At 37.1% G+C, this 17,308-nt stretch overlaps 2 protein-coding genes across 2 annotated transcripts in view; one reads left to right on the top strand and one right to left on the bottom strand.

The window, feature by feature from the left end:
- The window catches only part of EYS (eyes shut homolog (Drosophila)), an 815,396-nt gene extending 814,907 nt beyond the window's left edge, over positions 1 to 489 (top strand). Inside the window, 1 exon segment of the mRNA XM_014532733.1 lies at positions 433 to 489. Coding sequence (XP_014388219.1) covers positions 433 to 489 — 57 coding nt within the window.
- A 2,661-nt stretch (positions 490 to 3,150) lies between these two features.
- The window catches only part of PHF3 (PHD finger protein 3), an 85,052-nt gene continuing 70,894 nt past the window's right edge, over positions 3,151 to 17,308 (bottom strand). Inside the window, exons 9-14 of the mRNA XM_014532734.1 lie at positions 16,369 to 16,504; positions 13,602 to 13,797; positions 12,944 to 13,091; positions 9,814 to 9,903; positions 7,194 to 7,389; positions 3,151 to 6,790 (exon numbers count right to left, since the gene is read on the bottom strand). Coding sequence (XP_014388220.1) covers positions 4,689 to 6,790; positions 7,194 to 7,389; positions 9,814 to 9,903; positions 12,944 to 13,091; positions 13,602 to 13,797; positions 16,369 to 16,504 — 2,868 coding nt within the window. The 3' untranslated portion in view covers positions 3,151 to 4,688. The remainder of the gene's footprint in view (positions 6,791 to 7,193; positions 7,390 to 9,813; positions 9,904 to 12,943; positions 13,092 to 13,601; positions 13,798 to 16,368; positions 16,505 to 17,308) is intronic.

The raw sequence follows: 17,308 nt of genomic DNA on the forward strand, positions 1-17,308 counted from the left end.
ACTTTTTTAAAATAAAATTTAGGTGGGAATGAATTATTGATATACACAAAGAAAAAATAAGCAAATGTTATTAAAAAGAAAATTACATAAGGAAATATTCTGTTACATAGCTCAGCTCTAAATATTCACATGATCGGCAATGTGAAGTTTGAATATTGACTTAAAAATTACATGAATGTGGGAAGGTGGAAGGTGGGGAAAGGAGTTGGCTGGTGAGAGCTAAATCCTTATCTTCCACATTAAGTCATCAATAAATATTGGTTTTTATAACTATTTTTAAATAGCACATAAATATCACTTACAAATATGAAGGCAAATATCCTAATGTGTAAAATACTGAAGGTCAAGTCTACATGTCTCAAAATTGGGCAGAAAAAGAGGTTCTAAATAAAGCCATTGTAAATTATTTTCTTGATATCTGTACTGTTAAAGGATAACTTGAGAAACTCAGTTTTGCCCAGTATCAGTGATGGATATAATTGTGAATAGCATTTCCACCCCACCTGTACTCCACCACCATTATTGCTGTTGTTACTTAACGTTTTGTTTGATATTTATAATAATTTTGCCAATGACAACACAGGAAAGCAACTGACAACACATGACTGATAGAAAGCACTAATAGACAGGACTGTGGAGCAGAGAACTTAGTAACAATCAGCATGTGGCGTTTAAAAGGAAAAACAGTAATTATCTGTTAAACGGAGACTTTACAAAGAGGACTGGTGCAGTTTAACGTCTTAATGCAAAATCTGCCTGCATGGGCTCCAGCCTATACAAAGACACTAGGTAAGTCATTTGAAGAACTTTACAGGTAATTTTTTTTAGCCTTATTTTTGCAATCAGAAAGCGATAGACATTCTTGGAAGGCCCTAGAACTAAAGTTGAGAACTTTGGCACTATTGCTGCCAGACATACCATTCTTATTAACATTGAAAAGTGTGTGAGCAAAATAGGAGGTGGGATTCCAGAATGGCTATATATTGATTCAAAGAGGCTTTTGTTTTTAAAAGAAACCACAACTCTACCCAGTGTTTGTTTTGTTTGTTTTTAAAAGAAACCACAACTCTACCCAGTGTTTCCTGAAAAACTCAGACCTTTATCTGTTTTGGTCCATACCACTTCATTTCACTCTTGAGATATTAAGATCATAAGGATAATTGCTCTAAAAAACTTCCTTGATAGTGATAATGAAATCTAACTTTTAAAGATACACATCTTATGGCAAGAAAGCTGTTAAGCCATTCTTTTCTCTATTGTTGGCATTATTTTCCTTAACATCTAAACATACTTACTATGGCAGTGATGGCGAACCTTTTGAGCTCGGCGTGTCAGCATTTTGAAAAACCCTAACTTAACTCTGGTGCCGTGTCACATATAGAAATTTTTTGATATTTGCAACCATAGTAAAACAAAGACTTATATTTTTGATATTTTATATATTTAAATGCCACATAACAAAGAAAAACCCAAAAAATGAGTTCGCGTGTCACAGGTTCGCCATCACTGTACTATGGCCTTAGATGTTTTGTAACTCCCAATTTTTAAGATTAATTCACCCAAAACTGAGCTACAATTAGTGAGTCAAGAGCTGTGATGAGTGGAATGGCCCCCAAAGTTGTCCACATCCGAATACCTGGAACCTGTAAATATGTTAGATTACATGGCAAAGGGGAATTAAGGTCACAGATGGAATTTAGGTTCCACCTTGGATTAGCTGGGTGGGCCCCAGGAATCACAACAGTCCTTTAAGGTAAAGAGGGAGCCTCAGAGACAGCAATTTGAGACTCAGGCCCATGTTGTTGGCTTTGAAGATGGAGGAAAGAACCGTAAGGCAAGGAAAGTCCGTGGCCCCTGGAAGCTGGAAAAAGCAAGAAAATGGATTCTCCTCTAAGCCTCCAGGAAATGCACCCTCTGAGACATCTTGATCTCAACCCACTGAGACCCACAGCAGACTTCTGATTTACAGCAGTGTTAAGAGGATAATAAGGGCTGCAGAATTAGGATTTGAGATGAAAATAAACTTTATAAATCTGTACAAGAGAACCCACAAGTTTTTGGTTACTTTTGAGGAATGGATTGCTCTGTAAAGGGTTTCAGATAGCAGAATGGGGAGGAAAGGGCTGGGAAAGGTATATAATAACCAGGCTTGTCCCTCTCTCCTGCTCTCAATTCTCAGAGCACAGCTGCCACACATAATGACTTTGGAGAAAAATAGAACTGAGCTAGAATCCCAGCCCTGATCACAGCAGTCTAACCTTTCCAAGCACCAGTTTCCTCGGTTCTAATATAAATCTCTACCTTTCAGGCTGAACAAGGTTTACATAAAGCACTCGGCACAAGGTTTGCAATAGAGGGTTTGTGGAGGCTTTCTTGTTGCCACAAAGGGTGGACTTTATAGGTACTGAGACACCCTGGTACATTTTATTTCAACAGAGGTATGTATAAAACTGTCTGGCATCAAACTTTTCAAAGAGCAAGTTTTTCTTAAAACAGGAGAAGTAACGATGAACTTCATATAACTCGCTAGTTTGTAGAAGGCTGGCTTTGAGACTTAAGGACAGAGAATGGCTTTGGATCTACTACTCATTGAAAACTTTTATTTCCCCCTACATTCCTCAGAAGTTAAAACCTTAGAGTCCATATGTCCATACTCTCCCTACTTGCCAGTTTCAGTGAACCAGGGGTTAGGAGACATGGTTCGAATCCTTAGTAGTCCCATAATCCCAGGAGATGGTTATCACTAATAGGGGCCTATAGAGGATGTGACAAGATCCAATGAGATAAGAATAAATAACTTTAAAGTAAGCATCACAACAATGTGTGTAAGGAACTAGTTAAGAGGCAAGCAAAACTGACTTTAAGGTTTTCTTCACTGGTTAACCCATTCTTGTACTTTGCAAAAAAAAATCTGATGTCTGAACAACCTCCTACCAGATCAGTAAAATCAGATTTACTAAACAACATACATATTTGAAATCAAAAGGCTAATTTTGGAGGATTTGGGTTGGGTGGGGTTTTTTTTTTGGGGGGGGGGAGTGGCAGGGGGAATTCCTGACAATTTTTTCCTGATTGTGCAAAAGATGACCCACCAAATTAAGTTTTGTTTACAGTTTTTAAATAAGTTAGTTTCCAAAAGAAAAGCAGACCAAAATTAAACAAATTTTATTTAAATACAAGTCCTCTGTTTCAGAACTTTTATGATGAAAAACTTCAGAGAATAAGGATGACAAAAAATATGCAAATTGTTGAAATTAGACAAAATGTATGGTTTTGAATTTCCACTCCTTCTTTCGCTAGAGAGAATAACAAAGTTGATTCCATTTCAAACCTATTTTTAACTCTAATCCTTGGACATTTTAGGAAATCAAACATTACCTTCTTAATTTTGTGAAGCCATTTATATTTTTCTTCATTAATATAGGTAAGTAAAAATACCGGTTTCTCTTTTTTTTGTTGGCCTCAAGTATTAATCACGTGGTAGCCACTGCTTTAAATTATGTCAATACATGTGTAGTTTAAATTGTAAATAACTTTATATTTGAATTAACAATAGCCTCCATATGCTTTCTATTTCAAGCAAAACTGCAGTTACCTCCAAAACAAATTAGGGTTAATTACACATTTTACAAAGAGATTCACAACACGTTTCTCGTAAATTTCTGTAGTCTCACCATGATTAGTCAGCGTACCAAATTTTGAGAGTGACAAGTCTTCAGAAACATACCTATGAAGTGGGCTATTTGCTGCAGTTTTTCATTGGTAGTTCAAAATTCTACCCCTTCAGAACATGATTTTTATCAGAAACCTCTAATAGGTGAGGTTTTTCCCTTCACCCAATGCCTGACACAGATGGCTATGCTTGTATGTATGTTCTTGGCTGAGTAAAAAAAAAAAGTATGAAAGTAATCAAAGTTTTAGAGAAGAAATTCTTTTACTGAATTTCAAATCACACACACAAAATAGGTGAGAAATTCTTTTTATCATATTTAGAATCAAAATATCCCTTAAAATATTTACATTTTACAGTAAAAAGGATAGCAAAACACAAGATCATGTACAAGCTTAAGTATTCAAGTTCCTGAAGAGGCAAAAAGGAAAAGGAAACTACTGGTCTACCACAAAGCTGTCATATACAAGGTAATAAATGCCTTCAGGGAGTGCAGATTAAAGCAGTAAATGTTCTCCTTGGGCTTCTGATTCTTGATCAGAAACTGCCCAATAAACTGATTAATATAATCTGATTATGAAGTTGCTTGTCTTTGTGTTGCTTCTCTAGTTTCTTTAAAAACAGTGCAATTTAAAACAAACTTACAGAGTACACATTACTCTCAAATTAGTCATAAAGAACATTCACTAGAGGCAGTAAATATATTCCAGAGTTAACTATATTTACCAATTAAGGAATAAAACTAAAATTTCTAAGCCTTTATTGCATATTAAACAAATCTTTGAATATACAGCAATGTAAAACTTTTAAAAATATTCCTATAACTAGGACAGTTGGTATGAAGAAGGGACGATGAGCACTGGTACAGAGCACTCCGCACCAACACATGGAATTTATTGTTCTGCAAACCACCAATAGTAAGTCTGAAAGATGGCACAATCCTAGCAGGCAATCAAAGTTTTTTAAGATGCAACATTTAACAATGACTTAAGAGTAATCTTGAAGCAGCTGGCAGATTTTACCTTTTGCTTTTAGCTCTGTCAGTGTGGTCCCTATCTTTGTGGTACCTATCTCTGTCCTTTTCTCCTTCTCTATGTTTACTTTTCTCTCGTTCTTTGTCCTTTTCATGGTCTTCACTTTTAGGTTTGTCTGGTTTCTTACCATCTCTGCTTGCTTTTCCATCTGCTCCGCGATCACTGTGTGACAACCGTGGCCTCTCTTTCTCTTTGTGCCCTTCCTCCCTGCTTTTCCTGTCTCTGTCCTTGTCTTGGGATCTGTCCCTGCGTCTATGCCTTTCAGATTCTTGCTCCCATTCCTTTTCATGTCGCTCCCTCTTCAAGTGGTGTGAATCACTATAAAATCTCTGGCGATCCCCTTTGCCCCTGTTAAATGACCTATCCAGTTGCTGTTGGTCTTGCCTATTACCCCAAGGGTCACTATGGCGCCTTTCTGGTCTTCGAATATCTTTAGCCTGGTAAAAATTTTGTGGGCCTACATATCTTGATGTTTGTGAAAGGGGACCCATCATACGCTGAGGTTGGCCTGTCAGGTGAACAGGTGGCCAGGGAACTATGGGATTTTGAGCAAAGCCAAAGCCGGGAGGGGGGAGTAATGGGGGTGGCAAATGTGGTGGAAATCCAAACATGCCTTGTGGGGGAAAATTAGGAGGCCCCGGAAATGGAAATCCAGGGGGACTAGACTTGAGATGCTGAAGGTTCGGTTGCTGTGGCCTCATGGGTGAAAAGTTTGCACTTGCTCTGGGACTGCTGCTTCTGGAGGTAAAGTTGATGCTTTTAGAAGGAAATTCTGATTGACTTGTGTTTTCAACTTCAAAATGAGATGTTGCTGCCGATCCTCTTCGAAACGGGTGCACAGTTTCAATATTTTGCATTGAAATATTCTCCTCTGAGGGTTTTGCTTGTTCTGTTTGCAAAGTGTGTTTGTCTTCTGATGCCAAGTTTTGTGCAACCCCTGAATTATCACTCTGCTGAGCACTTGAGTTTTTCTCTACGGAAGACAACTTTTCCTCTACATTGGTGTGTTCTGGTAAGTGCTCCTTGTGTGACGGCCCGGGCGGGGTGTGCTTTTCTCCATTCCCACAACTATCTCCTTCTTTGCTTTCTGAAGAAGTTACCTGCTGACTTCGTCCTGCTGCCTGCCTAGGATCCCTTTTTAGATTGATAAACTGTGGGGACTTGGCTGTGTTGGCAACAAGGTTTTCACTGCCACTCACACTACCCTCTGTGTTTCCTTTTCCTATATTCGACCTGCATGGAGAACTAGTATCTGAAGTCTGATTATCTTGCAAATTATTCTCTTGATCTTGCAGCAGCTGTCTTTTTAATGGTCTCTCTTTACTCTCCACAGCTTCCTCTTGTTTTGACTGAATGGATAAATTTGTTAGGAAAGCTTCTGTAGAAACATCTGGTGGTTTGCCTCTGAGACTAAGACTCGCCGAAGGTCCAGGAGAAATGGAGGAGGGCCCCGTTACTGGGGTTTCTTCGTCTACTTGTACTGAATTACCTAAAGATTCTGAAAGATTATCTACTTTACCCTTGACCTCCTTAGCTTCACCATCCATTGCTTCTACTTTATCTACGTTCTCTGCTTTGGGGTCAGCTTGCTCACTGATAAATGGAATTTCGTTGATAGTGTTTTGTTCTGTCACTGACTGAGCCTGTTCATATACTTCACCAGTAGTGCCCAAAAGGCTCTGAAGTATGTCGTCCACAGGAAGAGGCTTATTTGCTAATTCCAGAGTGGAAGGCTGATTTTCCCAGCCAATCAATACTCCAGGAAGGAATCTTAAAGGTTTTGGTGGCTCCTGTTTGGTGACTTCCACTAAAGGTTCCACTACAGCTGGAAGGTCTTCTTGAACAGCTTGCTGAGGCTTAGTTCTCTGCTTGTGTAATACAGTTGTGAAAGAATTGAAAAAGTCATTTTCTTCCTCTGGTGCCTCCTCTGTGGAAACTTCCATTTTACTTTTTTTTTCAGGTGGCAATGCTACCGGTACACTTTCAGAGTTCTCAGCAGTATGGCTGGCACTAGCACTGTGTTGCCGCTTCAGTTTTTGGCGAATAATTAAGCCCAACAACAGATTAGGTCTATGCAGTTCAAGCCCTGCATAAAAAACATATAAATTAAGTCACTTTCAATTCCTAAAATAAAGGGTAAATTGCCCTGGCCGGGTAGCTAGTTGGGTAGAACATCATCCCAATATGCCAAGTTTGTGGGGTTGATCCCCAGTCAGGGCAATAAGAATCAGCCTCTGAATACACAAATAAGTGAACAACCAATGGATCTCCCCCACACCCCCGTCTCTCTAATATCAATAAAAAATATATAGACATAGAACAAAGTGTAAATGTTTGCATCTAGCATATTACAGCCTATTAAGTGGGTGTCCTTCCCTGTCGGGTCACCTCCAGAGACCTGGATCCCAAGACAACAAGCAGAGTCAGTTTTTTCACTCTGGTCCCACCTCCCACTTTGTTTTATTCACTCTATTAAAATATATACCTACCAGGTCCATCAAAAGGCACGAGAGGGTGTGGAATTTTATCTGTGGCACCCAAAGGAATAAGGTACATGTCTTTAACCTGCTTCATGTTGTTAGCAGCTACTCCATAGCGTTTTCTGCTACTGAAGTATGCAAACAGCAAAGTATAAGAAATTTGATCTTCTTCAGTTACAGGTGTGAAGCGAACCACACAAATTTCCTGTTCAAGAAAATAAATGGTTGTTTAAAATAATGACCTAAACGATAGCTTGCTTTTAAATACCATTTCTCAGCCAGTTGAGTTGTATGATGATGATTACCAAATAACGTGGTATACCAACTTAAATGTAGAGAAGAATATTAAAACAACTCTTGGGAAAAGGTCTTTGTTGACCCATTGATGGACTTACTGAAGGCATCCCATAAGAAATTACATCCCAAGATAATGTGTTCAAAATGACACACTTCTCAGTGGCAGAGATTTTTAAACCCAAATCTTTCGATATCGATACTATATCCTTATTTCCAATGTTACAACCTCCACTGGGGGCTGCCTGTATTCTCAGCATACAGCAAATTAATAGCACCTACCATCACCACCCTACCATGTACACATACCCACAAATTCACTGATAATCCAATCTACAGGGACTGAATTTAGGAATAAAGGGACTAGGTGAAAAGACCTCAAATGCACATAGGCCATATATTTTGGAAAATCATTTGGTTTACTCAGGTACCAATGTGCTTGCCTCTGGGTTCTTGGCTTTGTTTCAGAGAAAAGAGTCCCAATTTGGTAGTGTGAAAAAAAAAGGGGGGGAGATTCTTTTTCACGAAGGTATACTGTCAAAATGGGGAAAGCTAGATCTGTTACAAGCTTAAATTGATGCAGATCCTATAGAAAACATGTGAATGAGCTGAACTATGGCTCTACCTCTTATTAAAAGTCTATCATCTAAACTGTCCTTTTAGAGGTAACAACTAATATAATGTTTTAGTCAGTTCAAGATGGAGGCATAATATACAGTGTTTGGCAGTAATATATGAATAGATCAAGAGGGATTCCCAAAATGTGTAAGAGTAATACTACTTACTACCCAATACTTGCCCATGACTTTTGCTGTCATGAAAAAGTGACAGCAAAAAAAAGTAGTTAATTTTTTTAGAGCTTCAAAGTTCAAATGTATTCTAATACTATCAGTTTCAATTCTAAAATCTATATTGGAAAATATTCTTTTTAGCTTCAGATCCATTTTGGATTACTTCTAATCTTACTAGAGACTTCTTATTTTAAGAGAAAGATAAAAAAATTGTTTGCTTACTCAAAATTTATTTTTTAAATGTCTATAATATGCTATGTACTATCATCCTTGGAGGGAGAAACAACTTCTTCTAATGATTAATTTTTCCTTTTTAGTACTGTTCTATGAATTAAAGAAATGATAAAAAAATTAGAAATTATTGTTAAGTGGCTACTAATGATCTCCTAGTATCTATTCCCCTCTTTTCCTATTATAAAGAGAAGCCCTTAACTTTTAGCTAGCACATGGCCAACCGATACTACATTTCCAGCCTTCTTAGCAGCTATATGACTAAATCTTACCAATGGAAGGTAGAGGAAGTGAAATGATACTTGCAATTTCTAGGTTGGACAGGCACTGGCCAGTGTGGCTCAGTTGGTTGGGTGTTGCCCCGTGCACCAAGAGGTTACTGGTTCAAATTCTTCATCAGGGGTATATGCCCAGATTGTGGGGGTGAGGTTGAGGTGGGGGAACAGAAGGCAGCCACTCGATGTTTTGCTCTCACATTGATGTTTCTCTCTCTCTCTCAAAAAATCAATACAAATTTTTTTTTTAAATAACTGGACAGGCATTCTTCATTTTTGTCACTGGTGCTGCAGATAAGTCAGCTCTGACCATGCTTGACTGATAAGGACAACACTCTTAGAACCAGCAAAGTAACGAGAGAAGAGGCTGGTCCCTGAATAATTTGTAGAACCAGAGCCGCTGAAGCACCCTGAATGAATGGCCTTCCTAACATAATAAAAAAATAAACTTTTTTGCCAAAACCGGTTTGGCTCAGTGGATAGAGAGTCGGCCTACGGACTGAAGGGTCCCAGGTTCGATTCCGGTCAAGGGCATGTACCTGGGTTGCGGGCACATCCCCGGTAGGAGATGTGCAGGAGGCAGCTGATCGATGTTTCTCTCTCATCGATGTTTCTGACTCTCTATCTCTCTCCCTTCCTCTCTGTAAAAAATCAATAAAATATATTTTAAAAAAATATAAATAAATAAATAAACTTTCGTATTTTTGAGGCATTATATTTTAGGGTTTTAGCCTATGCTCTCACTAAAACAAATGTCTATAATCAAAGAAAGGTAAAATTCCAGGATGAATCTCAATATTTACTCTAAAACATTTCTTCCAAAACATTGAGGAAGTCATTGAGAAAGCACATCAGGAAGGGAAAAAAAGAACACAAAAGGGATAATGGGCTGTTCTGAGCTTTAGCAAATGGCTTTAGTTCAGTTTTGTCAACCACATTATTTAGATTTAGAATTCGTACTGGTTCCCTCCCCAGGGGACCTTGCATAAGAACTCTTAGTGGTTTACTTTCCAAATACTCTCTCAAAGTTTTCCTTACCTTGGTTCCTGATGCTTTAAGTTTTTCCACATAATCCCAAACTGTCTGAGGTGATATCCTGCCACCTACTTGAATACTATCTGGTAGATCCTGTGGTAAAAATGAAGGTGATTAATGTGTAAACATATTTATTATAATCATAGCTCATACAAATTTAGCTCTATGACTAATTTGAAATAGTAATATAAAATAAGTAAATAAAAAGATTGTGCAACTGCATCATCAGAGAACAAGAATGCAGACAGTAATTAGGCTTTACCTCAACTGTCAGTTCCAAATGAATTAGGTGGATACCCAAAATACAGTTAAACAATCTGAGGTCATGTTCATTTTCAGAAGGAAAGAGAAATAGTGGAAAACATTGACAATCCAGGAAAAATGCTTCAGAATATTTCAGAATATTAGGGGAGACTGTTTTTTCCCCTCACATACATCTGCCCGCTTATTTGGTGGTAGTGGGCAGGGGTATGCCTTAATCATTAAAAGCTGATGTTTGATTATAGTATACATTTTTGCACAGAAAAAAATATCACTGTAATAACATAAGGTTCACTTTTTTTAAAGGCACAATTTTTCTGAAAACAATTACAAATAAAATCAATTAAGAATATTTAAAACTTTAATCAGAATACTACTTTTTCCATGGACTCAAAAATCAAAAAGTATAATTAATGGATATTAAATTCAATTAAATTTATTAATTGCTTTAAATATTTTATTTGGGGTTGTTGTCCCAACCAAACTAAAAATATGAAGAAAGCAGAAGTGGAGTTCTAGAAAGCAATCACATAGAAAACGGCTCATCACCCTGGCCCAGTAGCTAAGTTGGTTAGAGCATCGTCCTGATATACCAAGTTTGAGAGTTTGATCCCCGTTCAGAGCACATACAAAAATCGACCAATGAATGTATAAGTGGAACAAACTGATGTTTCTCTCTCTCTCTAAATCAGTGGTTCTCAACCTTCCTAATGCCGCGACCCTTTAATACAGTTCATGTGTGGTGACCCCCAACCATAAAATTATTTTCGTTGCTACTTCATAACTGTAATTTTACTAGTTATGAATCGTAATGTAAATATCTGATATGCAGGATGTATTTTCATTGTTACAAATTGAACATAATTAAAGCATAGTGATTAATCACAAAAACAATATGTAATTATATGTGTTTTCCGATGGTCTTAGGCGACCCCTGTGAAAGGGTCGTTGGACCCCCAAAGGGGTCGCAACCCACAGGTTGAGAACCGCTGCTCTAAATCAATAAATAAAAATTTAAAAAAAGAAAATGGCTCAGAAAATAGAATAATAGTTTTGTTTAAAATCTAAAGGGTTCCATAGTTCAGGACTTAATTCTCCATTTAAAGGAAGAGGGATCTTCACATTGGACTGTTCAAAAACTAAGTTTCTAAATAGATATGTTCAAAAAGAAGAGCATCATGGGTCCACTTAATCTTTCTCATATAAAAGTGACAAACCATACATAAAAATAATTATTCATTAACAAAAAACACAACCGCTAAACAAACTGATCAATATCAGATAATCAACATTACACTGAGTTAAACTAACTTCAGCCTAATACAAAGAAAAGTAAAATTTATGATAGTTTTAAAAAGAATAAACATAGCCCTGATATGGTATGGCTCAGTTGGTTGGAACATTGTCCCACATACCAGAAGGCTTTGGGTTCGATTTCTGATCAGGGCACATAACTAGGTTGCAGTTCAATACCAAGTTGGGGCACGTATGGGAGGCAACCAATTGTTTATCTCTCATATTTATGTTTCTCCTTCCCATCCTCTCTCTAAAGTCAAGAAAAAGCACATCCATGGGTGAGAGAAAGAACCCCCCTCACCCCCCGCCCCCAAAAAAGAACAAGCGCCCAGCCAGAGTGGCTCAGTGGTTGAGCATCGATCCGTGACCCAGGAGGTCTCGGTTGGATTCCCAGTCAGGGCACATGCCAAGTTGTGGGTTTGATCCCCAGTAGAAGGGAGGTGCAGGAGGCAACCAACTGATGATTCTCTATCATTGATGTTTCTATCTCTCCCTCTCCCTTCTCCTCTCTGAAATCAAAACATTTTTTACAAGCATATATATGTTTAGGCTTCCTGAATTACTGAAGAATTAAATTTCTTTTAACTTTTGCCTTTATGATCAGTGGACTGAGAATGGAAAAGGTTAATGTCAGATATGAACATGATTAATAGAAAAATATACAGTATAGGAGCATTGATATATTTTCCTCCTGCATAAACATGAAAAAAGCAAGCTTCAGTGTTTAAAAATTATACTTTCTCATTTATCATACTATATATAATACTACAGCTGTTTATTTTCCATAAACATTGCATCATAGTCCCTATTCCCTCAGATAAAAAACCAGCTAAGCTCTTGGACCCCTTCTCTCTTGCTGCTCGAACATGACTCCTGGCTTTCAGGGTTCTCAAGCTCCCATACACAACGGACTGATGGACTGGAATTAGTCTGATGCTATACTGGACCCAGCTTCGCCATGGAATGGAAACTTGGGACACTGGCTTTGCTTTTAGCTCTACTAAAGCCCCAGCTGCACCTTTTCCAGGACTGGTATAAGGGAAATGGGACTTTGAAAACCAAGGGTTATAATTTCACGCAAATAAAGCTTTCTACCACATCCCAAAAAATAAAAAACCAGTCAAGGATACCACTACAGCAACTACGATCATTGGTCTCATGGGAGTGTCAACGAGCTCTCGAGTTCCAACTACAGTCTATATCTCACTGACAGAAATAGGTAAGAACTGTAGTCATGAGTTGAGAAAGCAAGCAGTAGGAAAATTAGAAGGCTTGTTAACAATGAAAAATCTTCCTAGCTATAATATTTAAACAAAAATTGTACTTAACAAAATCTTAAATATCCATGCAGATTCTAACATGTGGATTTAACACTTTCAGAGCAGTTTTCTAGTTCTAAAACTCCATTTGGGAACTCATAATTCCATTAATTGAACGGTCAATGTCAATAAATATTTTTATTCTGAATAAAAATGAAATATTTTTATTTAACATTTTTATGATATTTATTATGTTGTTTCCTTGCCTACTGCTTTCAGAAACACATATGTCAAGAAAGGCAGAAAAGTTCAGTTACCTCTGTCAAGTACTCAGGGGAACCAGACACTGGGTAGGCTTTGGTAACAAATTTTGCAACAGAAGGCATGTTGATAAAACCTTTCCAGATGAAGTTCAATCGAGCCAAGAATGTAGACTCAACTTCAACAGTTCCAGGCATCTCTGGACTAAAAAGATGACATTAAAAAGTTTTCAGCCTAAAGATATGTTCATGAATAAATGTATTTTCTACACAGTCATCAATTATTTCTCTATTTTTACATGTCAAAAAGGCTAGAATATGTAAAAGCTATTGATTAAAATATTTATATTTTCACTTTATAAAATCATACTCATATTTACATAGTCATGCTTTACAATGTCATCCTTCTTAGTTGGCTTAGATAATGTCCACAGAAGTGCAAACAATTTTCCTTTAATGACCTTTCTCCTGCCTTTTGGCATGAACATAATTAAAGGCAGTTTTATAGTCAAGTCCTCACATATTCAAATCTCTAAATTAACTTTCCCAGTGTTGTTCTTTTATCTCAATTAATTTAGAGCATAGGGAGATACAATTACTTTCTCAAAAGAAAGGTTCCTAAAAAATATATCATTTTTCTGTTTTTGAAGACCTCCATGTGTAAGTTGGCAAATATTTATAATAATCGTTATAGGTTATATTAAGAGAAAATTACCGTGGAGCAGGAGAGAATGTTGACTTTGGAGACTCTTGTTTCTCTTCCTCAAAGAATTCAGAGGTCAAAATATTTGAGGTTGAAGACAATGCATCTGCTATACTTTCTGCTTCATTGTCTGAATGTTTACGAGATACTCCAACAACAACTTTCACCTTTTTTGGAGAAAGATCATCTACAGGTGGTGCCATTCGACCTAAAGCCAGAGACACCAAAATAAGCTATATTTGTAAACTGAAATTTGTGTAACTTTATTCATTTTTACTCCTAAAGTTATTCGGTTTCTCTGACTGAATTGTTGCATGACCATACATTTCCTGGAGTAAATTTTAATCATATAATCTCTCATACTGATCTACTATACCTCTCTGATTAATGTGAAAAATTAGATAAAAAAGGATGTTAAGCAGCTCAGACAAGCTGAAATGGAAATATAACTAGAACCTAAAATAGGTTTCGTGATACCCTAGCAAATTTTTTAAACTAAATGACACCAAATTCCAACAGTCTTCAGAAGTAACTTAAGAACTAAGTAAAACAAATCCATAGCCTACTTTGTGGTACATGAGTAGTTCATGTAACACATGCATAGTGCAGTACGACTTCATTACTAAACATGAAAAATATTAGTAAAGTTTAGAAAATGACAATGCTATTACATCAAAAAGCAAAAAAAAAAATCATTAAAACATTCAGAAAATAAGCCTAGTAGCATTAACCAATGTTTTGTGTGCTACCATTACCAAACAATTGCCATAAAAATATTTAAAATTAATAGAAATAACTAAAAGTATTTTTATTAAGATTTTTCCCAGATAAATGAACTGGGTATATTTAAATACTAGTAAACATCATGGATAGCTTTCTTTAGGGGTAACAATGTGTAAAAAAACACTCTGCCCTTTAGTCTTTACCACTGTACAGAGAGACTGTACAATTTTGGTAAGATATTTTTATTATAGGAAAATTACATAACTTATAATACATTTCATCTAGTCTCTAGTATAATGATGGAGAGCAACAATCAACTAACTTAAAAGACTTTTTCATGTTCTGAACAAAGTATCATTCCTTTAGTATACTACAGTAAAAATATAAACATTGAGAACTATTATCTCTAGAATAAACTGAATATAAATGTAAAATCTTCCTTAACACATCACCATTTCTTAGGCCCTAACTCCAGTCAATCTCCAACATGTGTTAATATTACTAACTTGGGTATTTTCTCAAAACCCCTACTTATTTCCATCTCCAATGCTACCACTCTAATTAAAATACCACCATCTCCCACTTGGACTCATCTATTCTTCCTCCATTCTGTTGACTTCTTCCACTGTAATCTCCAGGCAAAGTCAGATATATCTTCATAAAATTCCAATCTTATCAAGTCATTTCCCTTCTAAAACCATTAAGTCAATATCCACTGCTCTTAGGTAAAAAAACAAAATCTTTAATGTGGCCTACAAAAGTGGATTTTTCAGCATTTTTTATTATGATCTCTTTTTACAGCATGATCTATTACTCACTACAGGGGTATATGTACATGTGCTTATACCTTATAGATATGCGTGTATGTATGTCTGTATTTTTTGTTATATATATAAATTTGTTATATATAAATTTTTGTGCACTCGGGGGGGAGAGGGGGTCCCTCAGCCCTTCCTTCAAATTCTAGTCACTAGATTTTATTTCTACTATTAAGTTACAGTCTGCAGTTTGAAAAGCAATGGCTATAAGATACTATGAAATCTGATTTCTAAATATCTCTTCAAACAAATCATGTGCCTTTCTCTTTCTTGAATTCAAGTCAAGCTCATGCCATTCCCAGTAGAATGGTCTTTTCCTCTCTTTGCAGGCATAGTTCTCAACCTTCATGTCTCAGTGTAAATGTTAATTTCTCAGCCGAACCTCCCCTAACAATGCAATCTAGGCCAGGTCTTTCTGCTACCCAATACATTGATAACAACTGTACTTCTGTAACTCAAATCATCACCTGTCTGTCTGTTCCATTAGACTACAGTTTCTCTTAAAGCCTGGATAACATCTGTTTCACTACTACTATATTCCCTTCTTCCAGCAAAGTGCCTGGCAAGGAGTAAGAACTCAAATATTTATTAAATGAATGACCAAAAATACGAATATTAGAGAAGCCATAGCCCATTTGGCTCAGTCGATAGAATGTCAGTCTCAGGACTGCAGTGTCTGTCACAAGCTCAATCCCCAGCAGGGCACATGCAGGAGGCAAACCAATCAATGTGTCTCTCTCACATCGATATTTCTGTCTCTCCTCTCCCCTTCCATTCTCTCTTTAAAAAAAACAAAACAAATGGACACATATCCTCGGGTGAGGATTAGCAACAACAAAAAAAGAATACTAGAGAAAAAGGTAATTTCTGATGTTTCATTACATATAATACATTATGAATATTATTTCACTCCTTCACTTACTAAATGACAGTACCATCACCACTGCTCTCAATTTCGGAAGTCTATTGTAATGGTTAAATTTTAGTCATTTGACAATGAGTTGATAAGTTCAGATCTTATATAATACAACTGATTCTAGATAGTAAAGTACACAAGAGTATAAAATTGCATGCCAAGCCTGAAGAAGTCACACACAAAAAATGTGCTATTGCTCAAAGGGAGTAGGTAGGTGCTTCACCACCAATACTGGGAAAACAAAAATCTACTTAAATTATAAATACAAGTAACCCCCTTTCCAAGTGAAAGCAACATTTTAGGAAGAAAAATTTCCATTTACCAATGCAAATTTTGCAGTTAAGATCAAAAAGATGTTGTCTGTGTTGACTTGTGGTATCTTTAGACATAGAGTCAATCTCCTCCTTTTGTTTTTCAGATCCTTCGATCTTTTCCAAAGACTTGTTACCTGCAGGTTCCTAAAAGTTAGAGCAAAATTAGTTTTAACAGATAAAGTTTGGCCTCAATTAACATAAACTTTTATTTCATACTGGCATTTTTCTAAAATGAAACTGTTCCATTTAAAGGTTGTTTTTAACTACTTTGTTAAATAACAAATGTTTAGATATTAATTGACTTAAAATAGAGCAAAACTTAAACATTCCTTTCTTCAAGATGTCTAACAAGATTTCATATTATTTTCTAGTATCCTCCTATCTAATAAAAGACAATAAGGGTAATTAACCGTACCTCTGCTACACTTCCCATTGGCTAATCAGGATGATATGTAAATTAACTGCCAACAAAGATGGCAGCCGACAGCCATGCAGCTGAAGTGAACATGAGGCTTCCTTGCTCCAGTGATGGAGGAAGCCAAGGTTCCCCGCCTGCCGCGGCCCAGCTCTGAGCCCGAAAGCAACAATGTTTCAATTATAGAAGCTAAACAAACCCCAGATACCTGCTTTCCGTGGCCACGACCTCAGAGCTGGGAGCGCCAGTGACGGCAACAATGTTTCAATTATAGAGGTAAATAAATCCCAGAAAAAAAAAGAAAAGAAAAAAAGGAGAGGCTGGGAGCTTCAGTCGCCGGCCAGCCTGAAAACGGCCCTCAGCCCCTCACCCAGACTGGCCAGGCACCCCAGTGGGGACCCCCACCCTGAAGGGGGTGTGACCAGCCTGCAAACACTCATCAGCCCCTCACCCAGGCTGGCCAGGCACCCAAGCGGGACCCCCACCCTGATCCAGGACACCCTTCAGGGCAAACCAGCCGGCCCCCACCTGTG

Source organism: Myotis brandtii, unplaced genomic scaffold, assembly GCF_000412655.1.
Source record: "Myotis brandtii unplaced genomic scaffold, ASM41265v1 scaffold904, whole genome shotgun sequence".
Classification (NCBI taxonomy): domain Eukaryota; kingdom Metazoa; phylum Chordata; class Mammalia; order Chiroptera; family Vespertilionidae; genus Myotis; species Myotis brandtii.